We start from the raw sequence: 23,227 nt of genomic DNA on the forward strand, positions 1-23,227 counted from the left end.
CCCCCTTTGAAGATCCCACCTCTCAAATGTATAGACTGAAACTCTGCATGCAAACGTAACAGTAATGCTGTGAACTGTTCTAGCAGTGTAAGGCCGGTTTTAGCACTGATCAGAGTTTCTCTTTGGCCACTGGGTGCCAGTATTGCTCTCCTGGGAGTGATGCAGGGCTTGTGCTCTGCTGAGACATCCTTTATGCTGGATACTGTTAGTAATCACATGAGTTGTACCTCTGGACAGCAAGAGATACAGTGCCAGAGAAGATTTGCTGCAGTGCCAGAGAAGGTTTGCTAGGGTTTCTAGCCTACTGGTACGCCAGCCAACATGTAACTGTTACGTACAAGGTGTTTCTGTAACCCGCCTTAATCCAAGTGACTGGGACTTAACGCTGTTCTCGATATGGAGTCCTGTTTGTGCTGCTAGGAATCATTCTGGTATCTCGTATTTTTGTCTTAATTGTACCTTGTATTCAGATTTTCACTGAACAGTCCATCTCCCTTTAGTGTATGTTAATGTAATTCTGTGCAGAGGCTTGTTACTCTCCTTTGTAAATTGGGCCGTCTGAAGCTGCCAGCTTTTCAGAAGGACCTTTTTTCCCATGCCAGTGTGCACAGCACAAGGGAACGCTGTGTGTAATGTCTTCTGGCCATATGTGGCCTGTTTAGGCATTTTGTTGTCTTCACGGATGTCAGTGATGATTAGAGCAGGCCTCCTGAAAGAGAATTGGCTGGGACTAAATGCCCAGAGAGGGTTTGGAGCTGCTTGATGTTCTGTTATTCTATGGCTGCAGCAAGAAAAGCGATAACAAGGCTAGAACAGGCACAGATAGATTGGAACGGAGGATGTAGCTGCAGAGGGTTTGGGAGTCAGGTAGGAAGTAGGGGTACCCTGATTTTGATCATCGCAGAAGATTTCACACCATTGCAGGCCTTTCCACAAGCCTGTGACAGAATTGTTAGCTGCCTTTACCTGGTGTAAAGCTGGCGCAGGTTTCCTGCATGCTCAGAAGATGCAGACACTGCAGTGCTATCCTCAGCAAAGCCCTGTGGGTGTGGGAGGTACTGAGACCCCATAAGCAACCTGCAGCAAAAACCAATAATTTCCAGGCTTCTTGAAGATGTGGTAGCACAAGCCCTGGTGTTGCACATGCCTCTGCTCATCCTGTTGTCTTTTCACAGTTGCGATCCATACCGGTGAAGAGTGCTGAAGATGATGAGCTGGAGGAAGAAGCTGACTGGATATACAGAAATGCATTTGCGACACCCACCATCTCCTTGCAGGTAAAGGGCCGTGCCTGGTACTTCTGTGCTAAGAGGACTTGAAGGTGCTGCAGATTTCCAGCCTGGAGTCTGCTCAGAGGAACGCGGTGCCCAATATACCTAGCTTTCTGATTTTCTGGTTTTAGGCAGGTCATTTAACATGCACATGTCTTCATTTTCACATCCATAAAACAGGACAAAAAGGAACATAGATAAGTTGCAAGAACAGTTGTCAGGAATGATTGAAAGATCTCTGAGCATGCTCTTAGGGCTAAACTGGTATTAGCCATGATCTGCTTTTAACCATCAGTTAGCTTGGCCAGATGCTGCTTCTCCATTTTCCTTTAAGCCAATCAAGGCTAGGATGCTTTTCTGTGGTCTGAAATTGGAGCATGTACCTAAGCCTGCATTCCCAGCTAACGAAAGGGCCACTGTTTTCCAGCCTTAGCCTGAGTTGGTCTTTTGGAGGTCAGCTGAGGAATACGATCAACACAATGTGTTTCTTCTTTTAGGAGAGTTCTGACTACCTCGACCGTGGACAAGCAAGCAGCAGCTTCAGCCGCAAGGGACCCAGCACCATCCAGAAGATTAAAGAAGCCCTGAATTTCATGAGAAATCAACATTTTGAGGTAATTTGCAACTCAGCTTCGTTGCCAAGATAAGGTCTGAGTTGCAGTCTCCCTATCCTGACAGGATTAGCAGATGGGCTGCTGGAAGCATTTAGGGCAGCAAACTAGAAGGGGCTGAGCTGCCTGGTTGCCTCTCCTGTGACAAAATAGGGCTTCATGGGAAGGTGCAGCTCATCTTATGTGAGCTGCTGCAGCGCAGGTTCTTAAGGCCTGTTAGATGGGGCTGCTGTCGTCGTATTTCCCTGATCATGGACAAATTGATGCTAAAGGAGGTGGAGGAATTTCAGAGTCTCTTGAGCCTTGCTTGGTCTGTTCAGCCTGTTCTCTGAGGTGTTGCCTGATGTTGCAGAAGCTTTTTGGTATATGTGGTATATTCTTTGGTGGAACGGTACATCTCCCACACAGCTGCCCTGTTAGCTTGTTCTCCCGCATGGAACAGGAGCATTCTCTGGACTCCTGGCTGCCAGGAACAGCCCAGTCACCTGCATGGTGGTGATGAGTCTCATTTCTGACCCAGGTCCCATTCATCGCCTTCTACAGAAAGGAGTATGTGGAGCCAGAGCTGCACATCAACGACCTGTGGAGGGTCTGGCAGTGGGATGAGAAGGTGAGGAGTGTTTTCACTGCTTGTTATCCTTCAGCATTTAATGTCTTCCCACCTAGCCTGATACTTTCAGCAGATTTTGTTTTGGCTGTGGAGACCTCTTGCGCTTTTTTTACTCATGTTTTTTTGCATGTTGGCTATCATGTGGTGGTAAAGCCAAACAGTCCTTACGCTTCACTGAGTTCCTTTTGTGTAGTGACCTTTCCTGCAAGGAGTGTGCAGGTTCTTTCTCTACTACCAGGTAGATGCAAACCTTGATTTTTTTGTTTGTTTCTGTTAACACAATCCATCTCTGAGATGAGGCCTACCATGTGTGTCACATCTGGGCTTGGCTGTGGATGAAGATTTTTATGATTATTTTTATGTGACAAGTATCCCAAGATGCTGGGAGCCTGTTTTTGGGAAAGGAGGAGACAGATGTGATACACCACTACGGTGCATTTCAATGGAAGTCTGTGTTCTCATATTTAGTGGACCCAGCTGAAGATCCGCAAGCAGAATCTGACACGTTTGTTTGAGAAGATGCAGGCCTACCAGTACGAACAAATATCTGCTGACCCAGACAAGCCCTTGGCTGATGGAATAAGGGCCCTGGATACTACTGACATGGAGAGGTGTGGTGCCATGACTTTCTTATATATTATACGTTAACTTGCCCAAACAGCACAGGCCCTCTGGCCACTGCAGCGCATTGACTTTAGCCTCCCCGCAAAGACAGTAACAAAAAATACTTAAAACTGTTTTGGAGGATGAGCCCAAGCACTCCATCTGCCTGACCTGTACCAGAGCAGGTTCCCTGAGTGCTCTAACCACGGCTCAGCTGCAAGCAGGGTGTAACATGCTGGCTTTGCATGCCGTAGGCTGAAGGACGTGCAGTCCATGGACGAGCTGAAGGACGTGTATAATCACTTCCTGCTGTACTATGGGCGAGACATCCCCAAGATGCAGAATGCTGCCAAGGCTGCTCGAAAGAAGCAAAAGCGTATCCGAGAGGATGGTGAAGAGGAGGAAGGTTTGTCCCCAAGCTTGATAGTCTCCTAATTGCGGGCTGTTTGAAAGTCCTGGTTCAAAAGAGCAGTGAGGAAGTTTGTTGAAAAGCCCATTTGTTTGCACAGAGCATCTCTGCTCTTTGCTTCTTTCTCAAGTTAGTCCCAGTTCTTCCAGGCATCTCTGAAAATGCTTAAAGTTTGCCACACAAGGTACTGCATTTCTGAATACCACCCCTCACAGCAGGGTCCAAAGCAAGAATCAGCCACCTTGATGTGTGTTTTAATGTGCAATCCAGAGATACTGCTATTAAACCCGCAAAAGAGTAAAACTGAAGATAACATTTTCAGGGTGTTCTTCTAACCCTGAATAATTTTAAGGCTACTGTGACCTTTGAGATGTGTCTGTGGAATTCAGGGACTCTGTTGCACAGTGTAGGTTGTGTTTGATCCCTTCGCTGCGCTTCTGACACCCCGCAGCTTCCTGGATGCCTCTGTAAAGAGGCCTTGCTAAACATATCCTTCCCATAGGTGAAGGAGAGGATGCAGAAGACGATGAGCAGAAAGGGCCTGAGCTGAAGCAGGCTTCCCGTCGGGATATGTACACCATCTGTCAAACAGCTGGGCTGGGTAAGGGCTGTGCTCTGTCATGCTGAGCTTGCAGTGGCCTAGCCCACGTGCTCTTCTGCGTGGTGTGGCTTACCTGTAGAAGGAGGACTAGTAGTTTTGCTCAATATAAGCTACAGTACCCTTTTCATTGTTTTTGTGGGTTTATTTCCAGATGGCCTGGCTAAGAAGTTTGGTCTGACACCTGAGCAGTTTGGAGAGAATCTCCGAGACAGTTACCAGCGTCACGAGACAGAGCAGTTCCCTGCAGAGCCCCTGGAGCTGGCCAAGGATTATGTGTGTAGGTCAGTGTGAGGGGATCTTTGCTGAGGTTCTGCAGATATGACACAGGGGAAGGGATCTGGGGGCATTCTCAAGTCCTAAGCTTTCATGTTGCCTTTTTGCTTTTAGTCAATTCCCAAGCCCTGAAGCAGTGCTGGAAGGAGCGCGGTACATGGTGGCTTTGCAGATAGCCAGGGAGCCTTTGGTCAGACAGGTCCTGAGACAGACTTTCCAAGAAAGAGCTAAAATAAACATTTCGCCCACCAAAAAGGGGAAGAAGGTAAGGAAGGGAGCTCTGACTCTGTGGGTCAATTCAGGGAAGGATCTAAGTAACATACAAATGCTCATTTTTGCATCTGAAAACCTCTCCCACGTTAGTGGTAACTCTGAATAAATCTTAGAGCAGCCTGTGAGCTGGGCTGGTACAGAGGCCAGCTCAGCAGCATGCTGCATTTTTAGTCTCAGCATTTCATCAGACGTGATTCTTGCTGTTGAGATGTTGCCTTCAATTGTTGGAACAGTCTCTGTTTCTCTGGGACTGGGAACGAATTCCACTGTGTCCTGCTGGGGAAGGAAATGCAGACTGGCAGGCATATAGGGGTGAGGGGGTATTGAATAAAAACCATTGTCTGCTACAGTATACAGAAGGGTCTTTCTTTGTGAATGCGCTGCATGCATGCTGACTGTCTCTCCTCTGCCAGGATATTGATGAAGCCCACTACGCCTATTCCTTTAAATACTTGAAGAACAAGCCTGTGAAGGAGCTGCGAGATGACCAGTTCCTGAAAATGAGCCTGGCAGAGGAGGAGGCACTGCTGACTATAGATATCAGCATTGACATGAAAGGAGTGGAGGGGTGAGTCCTCACTGGCTGTGCTGTCCATGCATGGGCAGAGCTCATTCATCCAGTGCTGCCATGTTGTTAGAGCTCCTCTGTAATCCACACTGCTCCTGGAAGCCATGGCCTGGTCATTTCCTGCACCTTAAAGCCAAGCAGCCTCTCGGGGTCTTGCTTTTTTCTTCACCTTAGCAGACATCTGGCTTACTCATTTGAAGGCAAGCTCTGAAGCCTTTAGGGTTTTTGTGAAAGATGGTGCTTCTTTCCCAGCCACCTTCACTGTGTGGCTCTTTGCTTCCTTCCCTGCACATCTGAGTAGTCACACTGTGCAATATGGCCGTGGGCTGCCCCACATTGCGCTGGTCTGTGCTGTCAGCATGGCGTTCAGCAACGATCTGTCTAGCAGCATAGCTTTGGCAGCTAAAGGGGTGTTTGATGGGAGGGTTGGCTCTTCTCTAATTTTTCACGCAGCTCCCTGAATCTGAGGTGCTGCTATCGCATCCCTGTGCAGGAATCTGCCAGCTGTGGTGCCTGTGCAGGTGTTTGGAGCCCTTCTCTATCTTCCTCTCTCATTTCTTGCAGTTACGGTAGTGACCAGACGTACTTTGAGGAAATCAAACAGTTCTATTATCGGGATGAGTTCAGCCACCAGGTGCAGGAGTGGAATCGGCAGCGTACGATGGCCATCGAGCGGTCCCTCAACCAGTTCCTCTACGTGCAGATGGCTAAAGAGTTGAAGAACAAGCTGTTGGTGGAGGCCAAGGAGTATGTCCTCAAGGTGAGATGGGGGACAGGTGGGTTTGACTCAGAGCTGGGGTTACAAATGTTAACAGTCCTGCAGCATGCTGGGGAGAGGTACTGACAGGCCATACACAGGCATTTGGGAAGGAGGAAGGGGCAGGCAGGGGGCTGAGTCTGGTTCTTTCCCAAGGATGGAGAGAAGAGCAGATATTGTGGTGGGAGGGAAGATGGGCTCCATGGTTCTGGAAAGCTGGTCCCAATCCTGGCAGAATATACTGTCTTGCTGCCTTGAACCATCCACAACCTTCCCTCCAGAGAAGGGCTATGCCAAAGCACCTGCAGTGAATTTTCTCACTTCTTCTCTTGTGTTCTGTGTTCTACCAGGCTTGCAGCCGGAAGCTGTACAACTGGCTAAAAGTAGCTTCATACCGTCCTGATCAGCAAGTGGAGGAAGATGATGATTTCATGGATGAAAACCAAGGGAAGGGGATTCGGGTGCTAGGCATTGCATTTTCCTCGGCCAGGTAGGAGGAAAGCAGTTGTCTCTGGATCCATCATGTTCAGCTTTAGCAGTCCTCCACGTCTGAGTGATCTCTGTTTTGCAGGGATCACCCCGTGTTTTGCGCCCTTGTTAACGGAGAGGGTGAGGTTACAGACTTCCTCCGATTGCCGCATTTCACAAAGAGAAGGAATGCCTGGCGTGAGGAAGAGAGGGAAAAGAAGGTGAGCTTTGGTGCAGCTGTTGTTGAGATGAATGTCTGCACATTGCTTTTGGTACTGTGTGATCCACTGTAGGCTGGAGAGGAATAGTCAGTCTGAAGACAGCTCAGGCGTTGTCACTTATGCATGCAAAAATACTGCATTTTTCCCACCCTGTAATTATTCTGGCAGAACAGTTGCTTCCAGTAAGATTTCAATTCATCTCTTCTGCTCCTCTTAGAGGGAGTGGCAGACCCTTGCCATTCTTCAGTTCTGTTGGTGTTGGGGTTTTGTGAGCTTCTGTGGTCCCAGCTACAGAAACTTTCTCCCCTTTCCCCGATTACATTATGATAGCAAGAGGCTGCAGGACCTCCTGGAGCTTGGGGCAGGCTGTTGACTTCCATTCCTTACTTGCACTGATTTCCTGTAACACCAGACCATCAGTCTTCCCCCTGCAGAGCCTTCCTGTTTGTCCTTACAGTAGTTGGGAGCTGCAAGGCCTGTGGAGAAGGCATTTAGCCACATTCATGTCATGGTGGCAGATCAGGGTGGCAGTGGGGGAAGATGTGCCCTATGAAAGAGGAACCCAGGACTGGTAGCTAGCTCAGTACAGAAATCCTCTGGCTTTTCTACTCTGACCTGTCTCACTTCCCCTTCCAGGCCCAGGATATTGAAACCTTGAAAAAATTCCTCCTGAACAAGAAGCCTCATGTGGTCACAATTGCAGGCGAGAACAGGTCGGTCTTTGTGTTCCTTCCACTTCCCAATCTCTTTGCAGTCCTTTCTTCATGCCTGTCCACGTTTCCCTGTTTCTGCCCGTGGTGTGAGGTAACCCATTGGGGTTATCTCCCTAAGTGATTCCAGGATCCGATTTACACTCTCCCCTCAATCCCCTTGGCCATCTCTCCCTAGGGATGCTCAGATGCTGATGGAGGATGTAAAGAGAATTGTTCATGAGCTGGATCAAGGGCAGCAGCTGTCGTCCATCGGAGTGGAGCTGGTGGACAACGAACTGGCCATCCTTTACATGAACAGCAAAAAGTCCGAGGTGAACCTTCTGTTATTCCAGCTATCCCTTAGTCTGTCGCACATTTGTGCTGTCTCATCCTCCATTTGTTGTGCTGGTCCTGCCTTCTGTCATCCAGTACCTCATGTATCCATCTAGATAGTGATGTACTGATCTTTCGGTCAAGGCAAGACGTCTTATTTAGGCTCCCCTGAAGAGATCCACCACCAGCAGATGTACAAAGTAGATACTGATGTAGTCTGAAACGAATCTTGCTCAGCTGAGTGGTTGTTTCATTCCTAGCTGCAGCAGAGTTCCTGGGAGCCTTTGACCTCAGCACTCTGCTCTGAGCACCAAATGCTTCCCTTGTTCCGATCCCTGTCTGATGTGTCTTTGCTGCTTGTGCTACAAAGTGTGAAAACATTGTCAGGGTTTTCCCTGATTCTCTGGCCTCTTGCAGAATGAATTCCGGGATTACCCACCTCTGCTGCGTCAAGCCGTATCCCTTGCTCGCCGCATTCAGGACCCCCTCATAGAGTTTGCCCAGGTCTGCAGCTCGGATGAGGATATTCTCTGCCTAAAACTCCACCCTCTGCAGGTAACTTTGCCTTGTGGGATCCTTCTCTGCAAGAGAGAGTGACCTGGGAGGCCTGGGACAGTTTGTTATCAAAGAAAAGTATTCCAAGTTGAACTGGTGCAAGTTCTGCCTGTTCTATACCATATTCAGGCTACACAGCGCCTTTTTTCTTTTTTTTTTTTGCTTTCTTTAGCTCTTCTGCCTCCTGCCTTTAGGTTGTTCTCAGGGGTAACTCTGAGGTGCAGTACAGCTCCTGAGAGCCAGTCTGTTGTGTTTGGCTCATCTTGCTTATGGCAAAGTGTTGCACTCATCTCCTTGTGAGGCTAACACCTCTCCTTTCTGTCAGGACCACGTGGTGAAGGAGGAACTGCTGAATGCCCTCTACTGCGAATTCATAAACCGTGTGAACGAGGTGGGAGTGGATGTCAATCGGGCGATTGCTCACCCTCACAGCCAGGCTTTGCTGCAGTATGTGTGTGGCCTGGGACCACGCAAAGGCACTCATCTGCTAAAGGTAAGGAGGCTTCTGTCCCTGCCTACAAAAACAATGCATCACCAATAATGTGTGAGTTGGCCTGGTGGCAGTGCTGTTACAAGCTGAGTCAGGGTCCCGTGTGCCAGATGCAGCTGACGGCTCTGTTGATGTGTGTTTTAGTATGCGTTATCTCACTGCGCCTAACCCCAAAGCTGTGCACAGATTTATGTCCTTGATGGACCCAAGCAACTCAGCAGATCTGTCAATCCTAGCTAGCTCCTGAACCCACAGGAACAGATGCACTGTTATAGTACCAAGACGCCCCCATACTGTAAAAAACACAAGGCAAAAAGCCAATGCTTTTCCTGAGAGTTGGAGCTGTTCCATGTGGAGTCATCTCCTTTCATACAATGTTGAGACACAGACAGGGGCCAACAATTTATGAGTTCTGATGGGCTTGATTATGTCCGATGCTCTGAACACTGCAGTGTCCGGCATGAGTCCTCTGCTTTTCCTGGGGAACCCTTGTATTGGAATAACAGGGTTTATACTGTTACCTCTTTCTCCAGATCTTAAAACAAAACAACACGCGTCTGGAGAACAGGACCCAGCTCGTTACGATGTGTCACATGGGACCCAAGGTGTTTATCAACTGTGCTGGCTTCATCAAAATTGACACAGCATCGCTGGGCGATAGGTGGGTATTGGGTTGCATTCAATGTCATACAGAGTATGGAGTTAGCATGAGTGACAGGCTGAAGCGATCTTATTCTGTGGAGTCCATGTTCCCAGGAGTTTCTGTGTGGCCACTCTGATCACTGGCCAAGTTCAGATATTGTTGGTTATTAATCTGATTCTTAAGGGCAGCTAAACTCGCACAGCAATGTGAGCTGCAGAACATTAATTATATAGCTTGATATGGTTTGAAAGACCCTTTGTGGTCAACTAGTTGTTTCCCTAACATAGTGTCCACCAGTAACCTGTGTGCACTTTTGCTTAGTTTCTGCCTAGTCCTACCATTAGTATTTCTTTCTTCTGGAGTTTTGAACTTGAGGCATAACTTGGCAATTTAGCTTCCTCTTAGAGTAGCAGCAATACTGGGAAATTTGTAGAGCATTAGGTTACTGATAGCTAAGCAAGAGATGTGTGTTTGGAGGACAGTGGTAACCTAGTTTCTAAATCTCTAGCTGACTGCTTTGCACAGAAGGGTCACTTGTTGGAAACGTGCTTTCTCCAGGGCTGGCACAGTATCCTTCTTGCCTTTGAAAAGCACTCTGAGAAAGGACACCTGGCTGAATCCTTACGCTGAGTGATCTGGCCCCACTAGGTGGCTGGTTCTTGCAGGATACAAATCCCAGACATGCAGGGGCCAAAGTGTGGATTCCTCCAAACAGCAGGATGCGGATGGCTGCACTGCCAGTTGGCAATGCTTAATTTGTATGAGGGAAACTGTAAAGAGCTGTGTGCTCATAGAGCAGCTATAGCACACAGAGTGATCAAATCTAGATAGCATCCAAAATGCCTGACTGTATCTTTGCTGTGCAGGAGCTGCAAACTGGAATTTGTCATGTCTTGCCTCGGCTCCTGCGGATTTAGCAATGAAGAATTAATCGTGTCGTTTTTAGAGTAGCTTGTTCCACTGAGGGCAGCAGTGGTGTTCAACAGCGTGATTTATTATTGAGCTGAAGGAGGTAACTCTGGAACCCTGCGGAGTCCTTATCTGAACATTGCTTTGGTTTTATTTCAGTACTGATTCCTACATTGAAGTCCTAGATGGGTCTAGGGTCCATCCTGAAACTTACGAATGGGCAAGAAAAATGGCAGTGGATGCCTTAGAATACGATGAGTCGGCAGAGGATGCTAATCCCGCAGGAGCTCTAGAGGAGATCTTAGAAAACCCCGAGCGTCTGAAAGACCTGGATCTGGATGCCTTTGCTGAAGAACTGGAAAGACAGGTGCGCTGGGGGTTCCTGGTGCTGAGATTTGCTGCCCAGCTCAGTTCCCTACATTTTGTAGCTGGTGACCCTTATCCTTTTTAGGAGCCGAGCATTTAGATGTTGCCATTGTAAAATGTGTAAACAGCCATGACGAATATTCAGGGTCTGACAATGGCACATACGGAATGCTTACAGGCAGTACACTTGGGGCAGAGGGAAGAAGGAGGCAGGAGACAGTAATTAGACCACTTAAGCTGATCTACCTGAAATTACTTTTTTTTCTGAATGTGTTGGTACTTTTGACCTCCTCAACATCCTGTGACTGAGTTCCACAGTTTGATGGTACCCTGTGCATTCCTCTTTTTCAAATTTGGTGTTTGATAAGTTCCTTGAGTTCTCTCATAACTTACACTGGATTCCCTACTCAACTCCGTCCTGCTGTTCATGACTTTATAATCTTTGAATACCACACAGGGCTACGGTGACAAGCATATCACTTTATATGACATTCGAGCTGAACTAAGCTGCAGGTACAAGGACCTGAGAACCCCGTACCGTTCTCCAAACACAGAAGAGGTCTTCAATATGCTGACCAAAGAAACTCCAGAGACTTTTTATATAGGTACATCCCTGTTTACGTCCCTGGTTTCTGTCATCCTAAGTTGTCTTAAGATGTGTAAAGGTGGGGCAGAGGGATCTTGGTGAGGGTGATGTTGGGACAGTGCTATGGTTGCATGTATGTGAAGCAGCTTTTCGAGTACCTGGGTAGTCTCCTAACACCTTCGTGCACAACTATCTTAGATAGAGGAAACTGCCCAGCCCTGCAGTTGGCTTTCAGTTTTTCATTCTTTCCTTCTCCTCTCCCATCACACTGCAGGGAAAATGATCATCTGCAATGTGACTGGGATAGCCCACAGGCGGCCGCAAGGTGAAAGCTACGACCAGGCAATACGGAACGATGAAACTGGCCTTTGGCAGTGTCCTTTCTGTCAGCAGGATAACTTTCCAGAGCTCAGCGAGGTGGGGCTGCTTCTCCTAATGGGCCTGCCTTTGTCAGGAGTCTGCTGTCGGCAGGCTTGAGCGCTTTGTAGGGTTCTTGGGCCACAAGGTATCAGAGCCAAGACTGTGTCTGCAGTGCCCCAGGATCCCAACCTGAATGTGGCCTTTGGCTGCAAATATAATCTGTTCCGCTTTTGACTAATTGCTTTAGTATAGATTTGACAGGTCCTTTATGGCTACATTCTGGATTTTAGTGAACTAGGCTAGGAGTGAAATGGACCTGGGGCTGAGCTGACCAGTTCTTTGCAAATACATTGTGGGCTAGTTTGTGGTCTAGGATTGTGTTTTATGCAGAAAAACTGCCCATGACACGGAGAACAGAAGGTTGTTCTGCCACCTTCTCAATTTTAAGAACTTATCTGGACTCCCTGCTGCTTAATGCAGCTGTACTTTAGGTCTCTTCTAAACACTGCTGAATTCCAGCCTTGGTAATCCGTGACTTTAAAACCCTATAGCATTCATTAGAAACCAGCCCTAGCTGCAGGCTTGTGTTCAGGGTCCAAAAATGTTCTGACCGGAAGGTTGCAAAGCCCCATAAGCTGAGTGGAACTGAAGTAGGAAGATTGCATTACTGGGTAGCATTCATTGAAGTCCTCCGTCCCCTGCCCTTCCACGCATCTCTGCTGGCTGCGCCAGTTTGCTGACACAGCTTTTAGACTTGTTTGTGTGTGAGCTGCCGGGGCTATTTTGTTTCCATGCTGAATGACTTTTAATTTTGTCTTGCTCAAGGTTTGGAACCACTTTGACAGCGGTTCCTGCCCAGGTCAGGCCATTGGAGTGAAGACACGTCTGGATAATGGTGTCGCTGGCTTCATTCCAACAAAATTTCTTAGTGACAAGGTGGTGAAGCGGCCAGAAGAAAGGGTGAAGGTATGAAAGCAGTGGATTTTCACATATCCAGCAAGAGCTGGAAGAGCCTGGAACCAATACCAAAGATTCAGAGTTTAGTTAAGAACACTGTTCCCTAAATGACTTTTCAAACCTTATTTTTGTTCAAGGACTTTAAATCAGTAGCAAGTTCAGGTTCTGGTTAGTGTCCTTCTTCCACAGTGCAAATCTCTTTTGGCAGCTGGTGGGAACCATGTTAATCAGTTAACATATTGCGCTGCGGGAGGATTTATTACAGTCTGGCTAAAGTCTGGGTTTAGGAGACCAGAAGGCATTCTAATGCAGAGCTGCCCTTTGTTTCTGCCTTTCTAAAGAGTTTGCAGAATTGCTGTTAGATATGCAAGGGTCACTTTCCCTCTCTCATAGCTTTTTCTTCTGTCTCAATTCATTTGTGGAGGTCATCAAGAGTTACTGGTCTTGCTCAGGACAGGGATTGTGGTTCTGAAAGAAGCAGAATCACATAATTTTATCACACGATAAAATAGAGGCTTAACATCTTTGCTGTCTTTTGGGGTCCCTCTGACAGCCCATGCAAGAGATGGATAATCCTGTAAGCTCAGAGGTTTCTTAGCATTTCTTTAAAGAGTCATTAACTTCAGCATGGTTAACTGGATTAAGACATTGCAGGTTTTGTGGTGGTTATTTTCTGTTTCCCACTTTATTAGAACAGTCCTTTGGGTGTCTTCCACTCTGTTTCTGAACAGACTTAACTGCTTTCTTGCACATCTTTAACAGTGGGAGCAGCAAAACTGGACTTCAAGATACATAAAATAGCAACCATAATTGGCCTCAGTCTCCAGACGTGCAGTTTGCTGTGTGGTATGGAGCACAGGTAGCAGACATGCTGGAGAACCGCCCACTTTTCCTTTAATCACTTGATTCTAGTCATCTTGGGGATCAGTTGATTTTCAGTTCTTATGGAAGGATCACTTTTAACGGTTGTATCTGTCTGGAGTATGTGAGGTAATTTGTACCTCATTGGCAGTGTGACCCCACACTGATTGCTCTGTAGCACAGGGAGGCTGGCCTGTCAGCCAAACCTGCTGATCAGCTTTGCCTGCCCCTCACCTGTAGGTGGGAATGACCGTTCACTGCAGGATTATGAAGATCGACATTGAGAAGTTCAGTGCAGACCTGACCTGCAGGACCTCAGACCTGATGGATAAGAACAACGAGTGGAAACTGCCTAAAGACACTTACTACGACTTTGACTCTGAGGCAGCAGATCACAAACAAGAAGAAGACCTGAAAAGAAAGCAGCAGCGGACAAGTGAGTCTCTGATTTTTCTCTTCCCCGTAATGCCAGCCTTCCCAGGGTGCTTCAGGAGAAGCAGCACAATTAAACATACAGTTGCAATAAAGCAGTTCCTCTCGGAAGCCTAAACACTCCACTTTGTCCCCTAGCGTACATCAAGAGAGTGATTGCTCACCCATCATTCCACAACATTAGCTTCAAGCAAGCTGAGAAGATGATGGAGACCATGGACCAAGGGGATGTGATTATTCGGCCAAGTAGCAAAGGGGAGAACCACCTCACTGTTACCTGGAAGGTGAATGATGGGATTTACCAGCATGTGGATGTCCGAGAAGAGGGCAAGGAGAATGCCTTCAGCCTGGGCTCCATGCTTTGGATTAACACAGAGGTAAGAGCCCTGCAGAGCATGCCTGGGAAGAAGTTGGTGGGGAAGGAGAAGTGCCTATTTGGCAGGGACAGGTTGACATAGCCTTTCTGTCTCTGCAGCTGCTTTCAGACTGTCGGAGAGTAACTTCTGTTGCAGTTTTCCAGATTCTTAGACAATACTCAGCTCTTTTTTCCTCAAAGCATCCAGTCTTGCTGTGCAGAGTGTATGACTGAGAGCTCTATACTAGAATAAGAGTTCCTCATCCTGCACCCTAAATACCTCTTTAAATGTGTTTGTTCAAAGGAGTTTGAAGACCTGGATGAAATTGTTGCTCGCTATGTCCAGCCAATGGCTTCTTTTGCCAGAGACCTGTTGAATCACAAATACTATCAGGACTGCAATGGTGGAGACAAGAAGGTAAGCCTGTTGTGGGATGTGGTGGCTCCTGTAGGAGATACAGGAGCATTATATAAATGTCTTTGTCTCAGGACAGGTCTTTAAAATCTTTGTGTCTGGCATGAGCTGCTGCTGGAGTCAGCTCTCATCTTGTTGCTTAGGGCTTGGCATTCACTTTCCAGCTGTAGGTATCAGGGGAATTCTGTCTGGGAGCAGTGGCGTTAGGACAGCAATGGGAGCATGGTGTGCTACAGCGGTGTGCCAGAGCAGCAAAGGATTCAGCGAATGTCACTGAAGGGGAGATCTGTGACCTGGTGATGTTTGTGCACCAGCCTGCACAGAAACGCTGCAGTTGTTGGTCCTTGTTGGATTGCTAGCATCAGGGCTGAGGGGAAAAAGGGCTGACCACAGCATAGAGGGAGAAATCCGTAGGCTCTGTGTGTTGCTAAAAATGTAGGCTCTCTTTGAGCATTTCTCTTCCTCTCTGTCTCTCTAATTAGAAGCTGGAAGAGCTGCTGATAAAGACCAAGAAAGAGAAGCCAACATTTATTCCCTACTTTATCAGTGCCTGTAAAGATCTACCTGGCAAATTCCTCTTGGGTTATCAGCCTCGAGGCAAACCAAGGTAAGTGAGAGGCATGCCCAGCAGCTGTAGCTGAGTACTCAGCACGACACCTCAGCTTACTGCTGCCAGTCTCTCTTCCAGCTCTGTCGGTATCCCCATAAGTCAGAATTCCCCTTACCCAGAGTTTGGCCTCCTGACAGTAGAGGACCCATGTCTAGCAGTAAATCTCACCCAGGAGACCCCTGTGTTTCTAACCAGATGGCTGCCACAGCAGTACTGCCCTGTGCAGGGGGTGTCACTGGGGTATAGGCAGTGACTGATAGATTTTTGCATGGAAAGGCGTGGTATTTTGGAGCAATTGTTTGAAAAGAAAATGAAAGTGTCTTGGGTACATCTGTCTGTTCATTATCAGTATGGCCGTCGCCTGAGTTTGTAGGCCTTGCCTGTTCTGACTGTGACCTCTTAGTGTGAGGGTGCTGTTCAGTGGCAGGTATGGCTCTGAAGCAGCCTGTCATCTCTTGTGCTCTCCTGCATTCACTGCTCCTCACAGGATAGAGTACGTGACAGTGACACCAGAAGGATTCCGCTACAGGGGCCAGGTCTTCTCTACTGTGAATGGGCTCTTTCGATGGTTTAAGGATCATTATCAGGACCCTGTTCCAGGTGAGCATCCCAAAACCTGAGTGCCTCAGCTGTTTCCTGAGTGACACACAGTAGGGACAGTTAGTAAAGGATAATTTCATGTTCTTTGTCCCTGAAATGTGTCCCAGGACTTTCTGTATGTGGGAAGTTTCAGAGTAATATTTAAGAGTTTGGCTTCCATGGACCCATTGAGAGCCCTCCTGAGAGCTAATCTCGGCCAAGTGGGCCATGCAGCAAAAGCTGGGCTTGTCCCTTGCCCTTAGCCTTCCCCACCATACAACCCTCATACACCGTTCCCTGGTAAAATAGCATCTTACCAGTACAAGCATTGCCTGCATTTTTTTCAAATCTTGAGCTTCAGGCCAATAGTAGCTCTTCTGTGAGAACTAATCTATCTCTCTTGGTTTATATTTTCTACAGGTATTACCCCCAGCAGTAGCAGTCGGACCAGGACTCCAGCCTCCATTAATGCTACTCCAGCTAACATTAACCTGGCAGGTCAGTGCAGGCCTTCCCTGGTTGGGTTTGAGATGCGAGCTCCTTTTCCAAGCTCCACTTTGTCTAATGTGATGGGTCTTTCTTGCAGACCTGACCCGTGCAGTAAACGCTCTACCACAGAACATGACCTCCCAGATGTTCAGTGCCATTGCTGCCGTGACAGGCCAGGGACAGAACCCAAATGCCACCCCTGCACAGTGGGCATCCAGTCAGTACGGCTATGGAGGCAGTGGAGGCGGCAGCAGCGCATACCACGTAGGTGTCACTTAAGTTTCTGAGAGGAGTTGGCTTCTCCTCGCTGCTAGAAACCATCCCACGGGGGCTCCACTGGGAGTGTAAGGGGTTACTTGTTGCCTGGGATCATCCAGTCCTAGCTGTGTACCTGTGGTGTTGCACAGGGGAGCCTGGCCAGATTCTTGGACTGGGTTTCTTCTTGCCTCCTGTGGCTGAGGAAACGAGGCATGTAATACAGCCCCGCTCTGGGGAGAGTTGAAGTGAGTAGCAAATTGGTCTGGCCCCCAAGGAATGTGGCAGGGTGGAGAAGCAGGATCCAGCAGTGAGGGCGCACAACCTTCTGATTGTGCCCCTGAATTGGCAACGTGAGCTGCCAGTGGAAGAGATTAGCTGTGAAACTATGCGCTGAGTTTGCAGGGCTTTTCAGCTCAGCGTGTTAATCTCTGAGCTGCACCGGCAGGCGAACACCTCAGCCTGACCAAATGCCCAGAGGCTTTGCAGGGAATAAGATGGAATTGGACAGTTTCGGCTCACGCTGAAGCCTTTTCTCGTGCGAGCTGGTGCCTACCTCCTCCCAGCCCATGCTGCCAGCTCGCCAGCTGACCCCAAGGCTAAATCCAGCTGCAGAAGGACTGAGGTGCCTGGGTACAAAAAATGCACCCAGCCATTAGATCTAACGAAGAGGTGCTGCAAGACAAGGCTTGCAGAGAGGAGTGATCCTCTTTTAGACCACCTTGGGAGGCTTTCACAGACTTTGGCACAGTAAACGCTGAACTGGGGATAGGCGGGGACTGTGGATAACCCAATGTATTAATCATCAAGACAATCTGAAGGAAAAGGGAGGGGAACACCGGGAGGCAAAGAGACTAAGCGCTCCATTGGACGATGAGCCAGCCAGCTTGGGATGTGGGAGGGAGCCATCTCGGGAGCTGCTGCACCTTCTCTGCAGCCCACAGGGGAAGAATTCATCTGTTCTTCGTGTTCACTGCAGGATGTAATTTCTCCTAGCTCGCCCTGAGTGTGTTCTGTGCCCATCTCTTGCGGCCTTTACCTTTGCTTGGCTTAAGCATCTCCCCTTGTACCCTGTGTGGGATGAACAGGGCAGGCAGGCTGCAGTGGCCCAGGCTGGGTGGATCAGGGGCTGTCAGGGGAATAAATGTCCTGTGCTCAGCAGGGTGTTGCTCCTTCTGCCCTGCAGGCCCCTGTTCCCTGGGCAACGGTCACCACAAACCTGGGGTGGGGAGTGTGCAGCCAGGGCGTGCACCAGCCTCTGCCCGCAGCCTCGCAGGGTTTGTCCCCTAACAGTATCTGCTCTCTGCAGGTCTTCACGACTCCAGCACAGCAACCGGTGGCCACCCCTCTGATGACCCCCAGTTACTCCTACACTACCCCCAGCCAGCCGATTACAACGCCCCAGTACCAGCTCCAGGCCAACACCACGCCCCAGTCGACCCAGTCCCAGACACAGTCACAGCCATCGTCCAGCTCCAGGCAGAGGCAGCAGCCAAAGTGAGTGCCTCCAGCGCCGGGTGCATGTATCTGTCTGTGTCCCATCTTGATTGCTTTTGTTGATTTTTGTGGAACCAGCGTGGTGGGTTTCCCTTGCGCCTTCCTGCATGGGACCCTTGGGGTGGAAGGGCAGGGAAGCTCTCCACTAGCGTGTCTCACCTTCTGCTGTGTCGTTGCAGGACCAACAGTCACGCTGCAATCGACTGGGGGAAGATGGCCGAGCAGTGGCTCCAGGAGAAGGAGGCTGAACGGAGGAAACAGAAGCAGAGGCTGACTCCTCGCCCATCTCCCAGCCCCATGATTGAGAGCACACCCATGTCCATCGCCGGGGATGCCACGCCACTCCTGGATGAGATGGATCGATAGGCTGTGCTGGACCTGACCCATAACCTCCGCTCTCTTCTCTAGGAAGGGGAAGGGAGAGTGAACAGTTGAAAACAACTTCCCTTCCCTTAGCCACATAACTCCTGTTTTATACGTCGCGAGATGGTGGGAAATGACTCTTGGTGACGTGCACCTGAGCAAATGAATCGACTTGGCAGGGCGGGTCTAAATACATATACTATATATAAAAATATATCATAGGAAGGGACGCTGCAGCGGCCTCTGCGTTCCAGGCCCTGGTTCACCACTTTGGAAGTTCAGCAAAGTAATTATGAGGTCAAACAAGTCTGTCCTTGTATGTGCACAGCAGCCTGCTTTCACCACAAAGACTAGGAAGCAAACGTAGCTGAAAGTGCAGACCATCGGCCTGGAGTCAGCCTGTTTTATTTGGATTCTCCCAAACCCTGACTGTCACCTCTCCTCGTCCTGAGAGCACAAAGCAAAGTCACGGGGGTTGTGGCAAGCAAACCAGAGTTCTCAAAAAGTTTCTGTTGCTTGCTCCATGTTTTCCTGTGTAACGGGCTCTGCGGAGTCTGTGCCAACCCCCAGCTGTGTTCCTAGGGGTCTTGCACAGCAGCTCTAGGGCTCGGGGTCTTGCCAGAGAGAAATGCAGCTGTCATACCAAAGGCTTGCGCTCTCTCCTCTGGCTTCTTTTGGAACAATATTTATTTAGTCTTGATTTTTTTTTTTTTTTTTTTTTTTTTTTTTTTAAATCAGACTGCAAAGCAAAACGCCAACCAACGGCAGCTTTCCCGAGCGTGGGACAGACACATGGGCTAAAATGCTGTGAGAGCAGCTGCTCCTGTGGTGGAGAACGCAAAGCAGCCGGGAGTGCATGACATCCTTCTCCATATCTGTTCAACCCTGCCCAGTTGTAACCAAGAGGGGTGAATAAATAGTGTTTCTACTGGACGCTAGTTGAGAAGTTTTCTGCCTGCGCCCTGTGCTGCCCGCCTGCCCTCTCCTCTTAGCAATGGATTTGCTTAGAAGCAGAGTTCAGTGGTGAAAGTCGGTGCTCCTTCTTCCTTTGTTGCTTGGAGTTGCCCTCTGTGCACTGGAACTTTCACAGAGAAGCTGATTTCTGTTGAGCCAATAAAGAATAATGTTTTGGTTTGAGTGCGTCGTATAGAGACATCACACCCGACATCCAGGACACCTCCTGAAGGCGCAGTCCCTCGGGCTGGGAGAGGTGCTGGGGTGCCTGGCAGGGGGGCAGAGCACACAGGTAACTTCGGTCATGTCAGAAACAGCCTGCTGCGGTATTGCAGAGCGACGGCCAGCGCTGAGAGCCATTTCTGAACTGGAAAGTTCCCGCTGCACACACTTTCCTCTCTCCTGCTTTGTTAGTAGGGGATTTTCCATGGAAGCAGAGTCTTTGTTCCTTCCAAGTGCTCCTGGTTAGCCTCTTCTTGCTAGGAAGTGAGCAAGAACAGCAGATCTTAAGAAACAAAGGTCTTTTTTTTTTTTTTTTTTTTTTTTTTCCTTCCCCCATTCAAGTATGCTGTTTCTCCAATTTTTGTGTTCTCTCACAGTAACATGTACAAATCCAAACATTATATATCTGATTATCACACATAATCCTACTCCTTGGCAGTACTGGGGGGCTGACACAGTCGTGTTCCTCCCCTGCAACCCCGCAGGCCAGGACGGAGGATGGTGCCCCCGGGTCTGCAGCTGCCGTAGGTTGCAGGTGTACTAACTTTACGCTATTTTTTTATTTTATGAAATTGTATGAGGGGAATTGGACTGGGAGCAGCTCCTTACCAGGGATGTGTCGGACCCATACAAGGAGGGGCTAGTTGTGCGTTGTCGGCTCCTTTTTGGCTGTCTTTGGTTTTAGTTTTCCCTTGCCATCAATAAAAATTCTACTTTTGGGAAGCTGCCCGCGTGCCACACGTCTGTGCTTTCTGCGGTGATGCTGTGCTTGCCACAAGGACTTTGCACCCATTAGCAGTGCTCGAGTGGGTGCGATGCCTTGCTACAACCTTGGTATTTCCCCCCAGGGCTCTTGTGGTCCACTTGTTTTGGGGATTTGGGATTGCACCGCATGCTGCTTTGGGAATAGTGGGGTTTGCATGGAGCAGCTCCGCTCTCCTGGCCTCGGTGCTGCCTGATCTCCCAAGGCTGTGTCGTGGCAAAACAGGAGACAGCGCTCAGCTCCTGGTGCTCCAGCTTTTTCTGATTCTGGAATTTGGTGCTTGTGGGGGAAGACTATAGTGCTCTCACTGAGTAGGAGAGGGGACACTGAGCTGAGCTGCACTCCTCACTCAGAAGCACTTTGCAGGAGTTGGTGGCAATGCCCTGCCTCTGGGTGCTGCCCTCTTCACCACAGGAGCCCAGTTACCAGCGAGGGGAACAAGTTGGGCTGCGATCACCATCGGCCAGGCAGGGATGCAGGCAGGCTCCCTTTGTCCCAGGGCTGGAAAAGCTTCTATTGTCCCATGCCAAAGAACTCTTGTACGGTGTTTGAGGAGCCTCTGGGGAGGGACAGGGCCCTCGCTGCTCCCTGCCCCCGCTGCTCCCTGCCATTGCTGGGGGCTGGAGAAGGGGTCAGTGCTGGTGTGGGAGCACTGCTTCTCCCAGGCTGGGGAAAGGCAGCAGGTTAAGCAGTGAGCGGAGCTGGGATAGTGATAGAACACCCCTGAGGAGCTGGAGCTCAACCCTCTGTGGCCAGGGAGCTGAAATCAGGGCTGTGCCCTGTGCTGGTGTGGGGATGGGAGCTGCATCCTCAGCCAGAGCAAGGAACTCGCCATCCCCATGGCCCAGGAAGGTGATGTGAGCCGGTGGGAGTGGTAAGGAACAGCTCAAACCCACTCGATACCCACCCATCCCCAGGCGCTTCCCCTCCCGCAACCCCACAAGCGGGATCAGCCCTGGAATTTCCCCTGGATGCTGCCCCTGGGATGATCCTTTCTCCCCATGGAGATGGGGCCGAGGCTGCACCATCTGCTCGAGTGACCAACTTTATTACACAGCCAAGAACCGCACGCAGCGAGGGGGGATTCAGGGCTGTGGCTCTCGTGCAGGCGCTGCCTCAGCTTTGCTTTTCAGCCTCTTCTTTCTGTTTCTCTCCTTCCTCCTCCTCTTCCCGCTGGCAGTGGGGACCTGGGATGGGGGGGCCGCGGACAGCTCCCTGCCCAAGCCCTCCCACGCTGGGGCATCATTCAGGATGGCGTTGGCTACTTCCCCGGAGTCTGGCAGCAGGGCCCGAGGGTCCTGCCCAGTGGGGGCAGCAGCTGTGGGATGGCTCGGCTCCCGATTTTCAGAAGGGCCTTTCTTTTTCAGACCTTTCCCCTTCTTTTTCTTGTCTTTCTTCTTCCCCTTCCTCTCTTTCTTGGCTGCCCTGGGTGGGGACAGTGGGCGAGCAAGCACGTGATGTTCCACTGGGATGGCTCCTCTGCCTGTGCTGCTCCACGGGGGGCTCAGAGGGTCCCCCTCAGGCCTCGCTGCCCGGTCGATGAGTTCCCCACCGAACTCGTACAGCACCGGCTCCCTGGGCACTGCGATGGCCACTGTGTTGTACGCCTTGCACCTGCAGAGAGTACAAAGGCGTGGGGTGAGGCAAGCCCCGGCATGGCCGGGTGGGGGGATGGTCCCCACAGTGGGGGGCACTCACCAGATGTAGAGGTAGGGCTCCACGCACTCCTCCTTGTAGGCGAACTCGAAGCAGGGCACCTGAATGACGTTGAAGAAGGCCTGGCCCACCACCCGCGAGGCCGTGTCGTTGACCTGCCGCAGGCACTCCTTCAACCTGCCGCGGGGCAGAGCCGGGGTGAGGGGGGGGCTGCTGCAGAGCCTGGGACCCCCCAGGGTGGAGGGATGCTGCGGGGCACAGCCGGGTGTGGGGCTGCTCACCTGCGGTCGCAGTCGCAGTGGCTGATGGTGTGCCAGCGCAGGTTACGGTACCCATAGCGGGCGGTGAAGGGGTGGATGACGTGCTGGCAGTGGTCATGGTCCCGGCAGCACCGGTCCGTGTCCCGGTGCTCCCCTGCAGGGAAGGCATGGGGTTCAGGCAGGGCTGCAGACAGGGCTGGGGGGCCCCACACACATGGGCTGGGGCCAGATGGGACTGGGATCAGGGCTGGACTGGGCAAGGATTGGGATCAGAATTAGATTGGACTGAGACAGAACTGGAATCATACTGGGATGAGTAGGTGCTGGGACTGAACTGGTACTTGGATGGGGACAAGGCTGGCACTGGGATGCAGACTGGGGCTGCACCAGCACCACAGTGGAGATGAGACTGGGATTAGGCTGGGATCAAGATAGGGACCAGGACTGGACCAGGACCAAGAGAGGGACTAGGCTGGGATCAGGATGGGGACTGGGACTGGACCAGGATGGAACAGCACTGGGATGGGGACCAGCACAGGACCAGGGTGGACCAGGGATCAGGCTGGGACAGAGGGAGGATCAGGACTAGACCAGCACCAGGATGGGGACTAAGCAGAGGTGAACTGGGCGTGGACTGGCACTGGGGTGGGGACTGAACTGGGACAGACAGGGATTGGACTGGCACTGGGGTGGGGGGACTGGAGTGGACCGGCACTGCGATGAGACTGGGCTAGGATTGATGGGGTTTGACCCAGCAGTGGGATGGGACTGGGCTGGGGTGGAGCAGCACCTGGCTGGGGATGGGATGGGATGGGATGGGATGGGATGGGATGGGATGGGATGGGATAGGATGGGATAGGATGGGACTGGGCTGGGGTGGAGCAGCACCTGGCTGGGGATGGGATGGGATGGGATGGGATGGGATGGGAGGGGACTGGGCTGGGGTGGGGGAGCGCCTGG

At 50.3% G+C, this 23,227-nt stretch overlaps 1 protein-coding gene across 1 annotated transcript in view; it reads left to right on the plus strand.

The window, feature by feature from the left end:
* Positions 1–19,883, plus strand: part of SUPT6H (SPT6 homolog, histone chaperone and transcription elongation factor) — a 23,504-nt gene extending 3,621 nt beyond the window's left edge. The window contains exons 7-36 of the mRNA XM_035900636.1: positions 1,176–1,277; positions 1,769–1,885; positions 2,403–2,492; positions 2,961–3,103; positions 3,350–3,501; positions 4,007–4,105; positions 4,257–4,386; positions 4,493–4,643; positions 5,065–5,219; positions 5,784–5,979; positions 6,327–6,466; positions 6,548–6,665; positions 7,302–7,378; positions 7,554–7,689; positions 8,108–8,245; positions 8,571–8,738; positions 9,269–9,396; positions 10,447–10,654; positions 11,111–11,258; positions 11,514–11,656; positions 12,425–12,565; positions 13,658–13,853; positions 13,988–14,226; positions 14,509–14,622; positions 15,102–15,226; positions 15,717–15,829; positions 16,229–16,306; positions 16,395–16,561; positions 17,862–18,049; positions 18,229–19,883. Of these exons, the coding sequence (XP_035756529.1) occupies positions 1,176–1,277; positions 1,769–1,885; positions 2,403–2,492; positions 2,961–3,103; positions 3,350–3,501; positions 4,007–4,105; positions 4,257–4,386; positions 4,493–4,643; positions 5,065–5,219; positions 5,784–5,979; positions 6,327–6,466; positions 6,548–6,665; positions 7,302–7,378; positions 7,554–7,689; positions 8,108–8,245; positions 8,571–8,738; positions 9,269–9,396; positions 10,447–10,654; positions 11,111–11,258; positions 11,514–11,656; positions 12,425–12,565; positions 13,658–13,853; positions 13,988–14,226; positions 14,509–14,622; positions 15,102–15,226; positions 15,717–15,829; positions 16,229–16,306; positions 16,395–16,561; positions 17,862–18,049; positions 18,229–18,415 (4,287 nt within the window). The 3' untranslated portion in view covers positions 18,416–19,883. The remainder of the gene's footprint in view (positions 1–1,175; positions 1,278–1,768; positions 1,886–2,402; positions 2,493–2,960; positions 3,104–3,349; positions 3,502–4,006; positions 4,106–4,256; positions 4,387–4,492; positions 4,644–5,064; positions 5,220–5,783; positions 5,980–6,326; positions 6,467–6,547; positions 6,666–7,301; positions 7,379–7,553; positions 7,690–8,107; positions 8,246–8,570; positions 8,739–9,268; positions 9,397–10,446; positions 10,655–11,110; positions 11,259–11,513; positions 11,657–12,424; positions 12,566–13,657; positions 13,854–13,987; positions 14,227–14,508; positions 14,623–15,101; positions 15,227–15,716; positions 15,830–16,228; positions 16,307–16,394; positions 16,562–17,861; positions 18,050–18,228) is intronic.
* Positions 19,884–23,227: the final 3,344 nt, after the last annotated feature.

Source organism: Egretta garzetta, unplaced genomic scaffold, assembly GCF_000687185.1.
Source record: "Egretta garzetta isolate BGI_Z169 unplaced genomic scaffold, ASM68718v1 scaffold108, whole genome shotgun sequence".
NCBI lineage: Eukaryota > Metazoa > Chordata > Aves > Pelecaniformes > Ardeidae > Egretta > Egretta garzetta.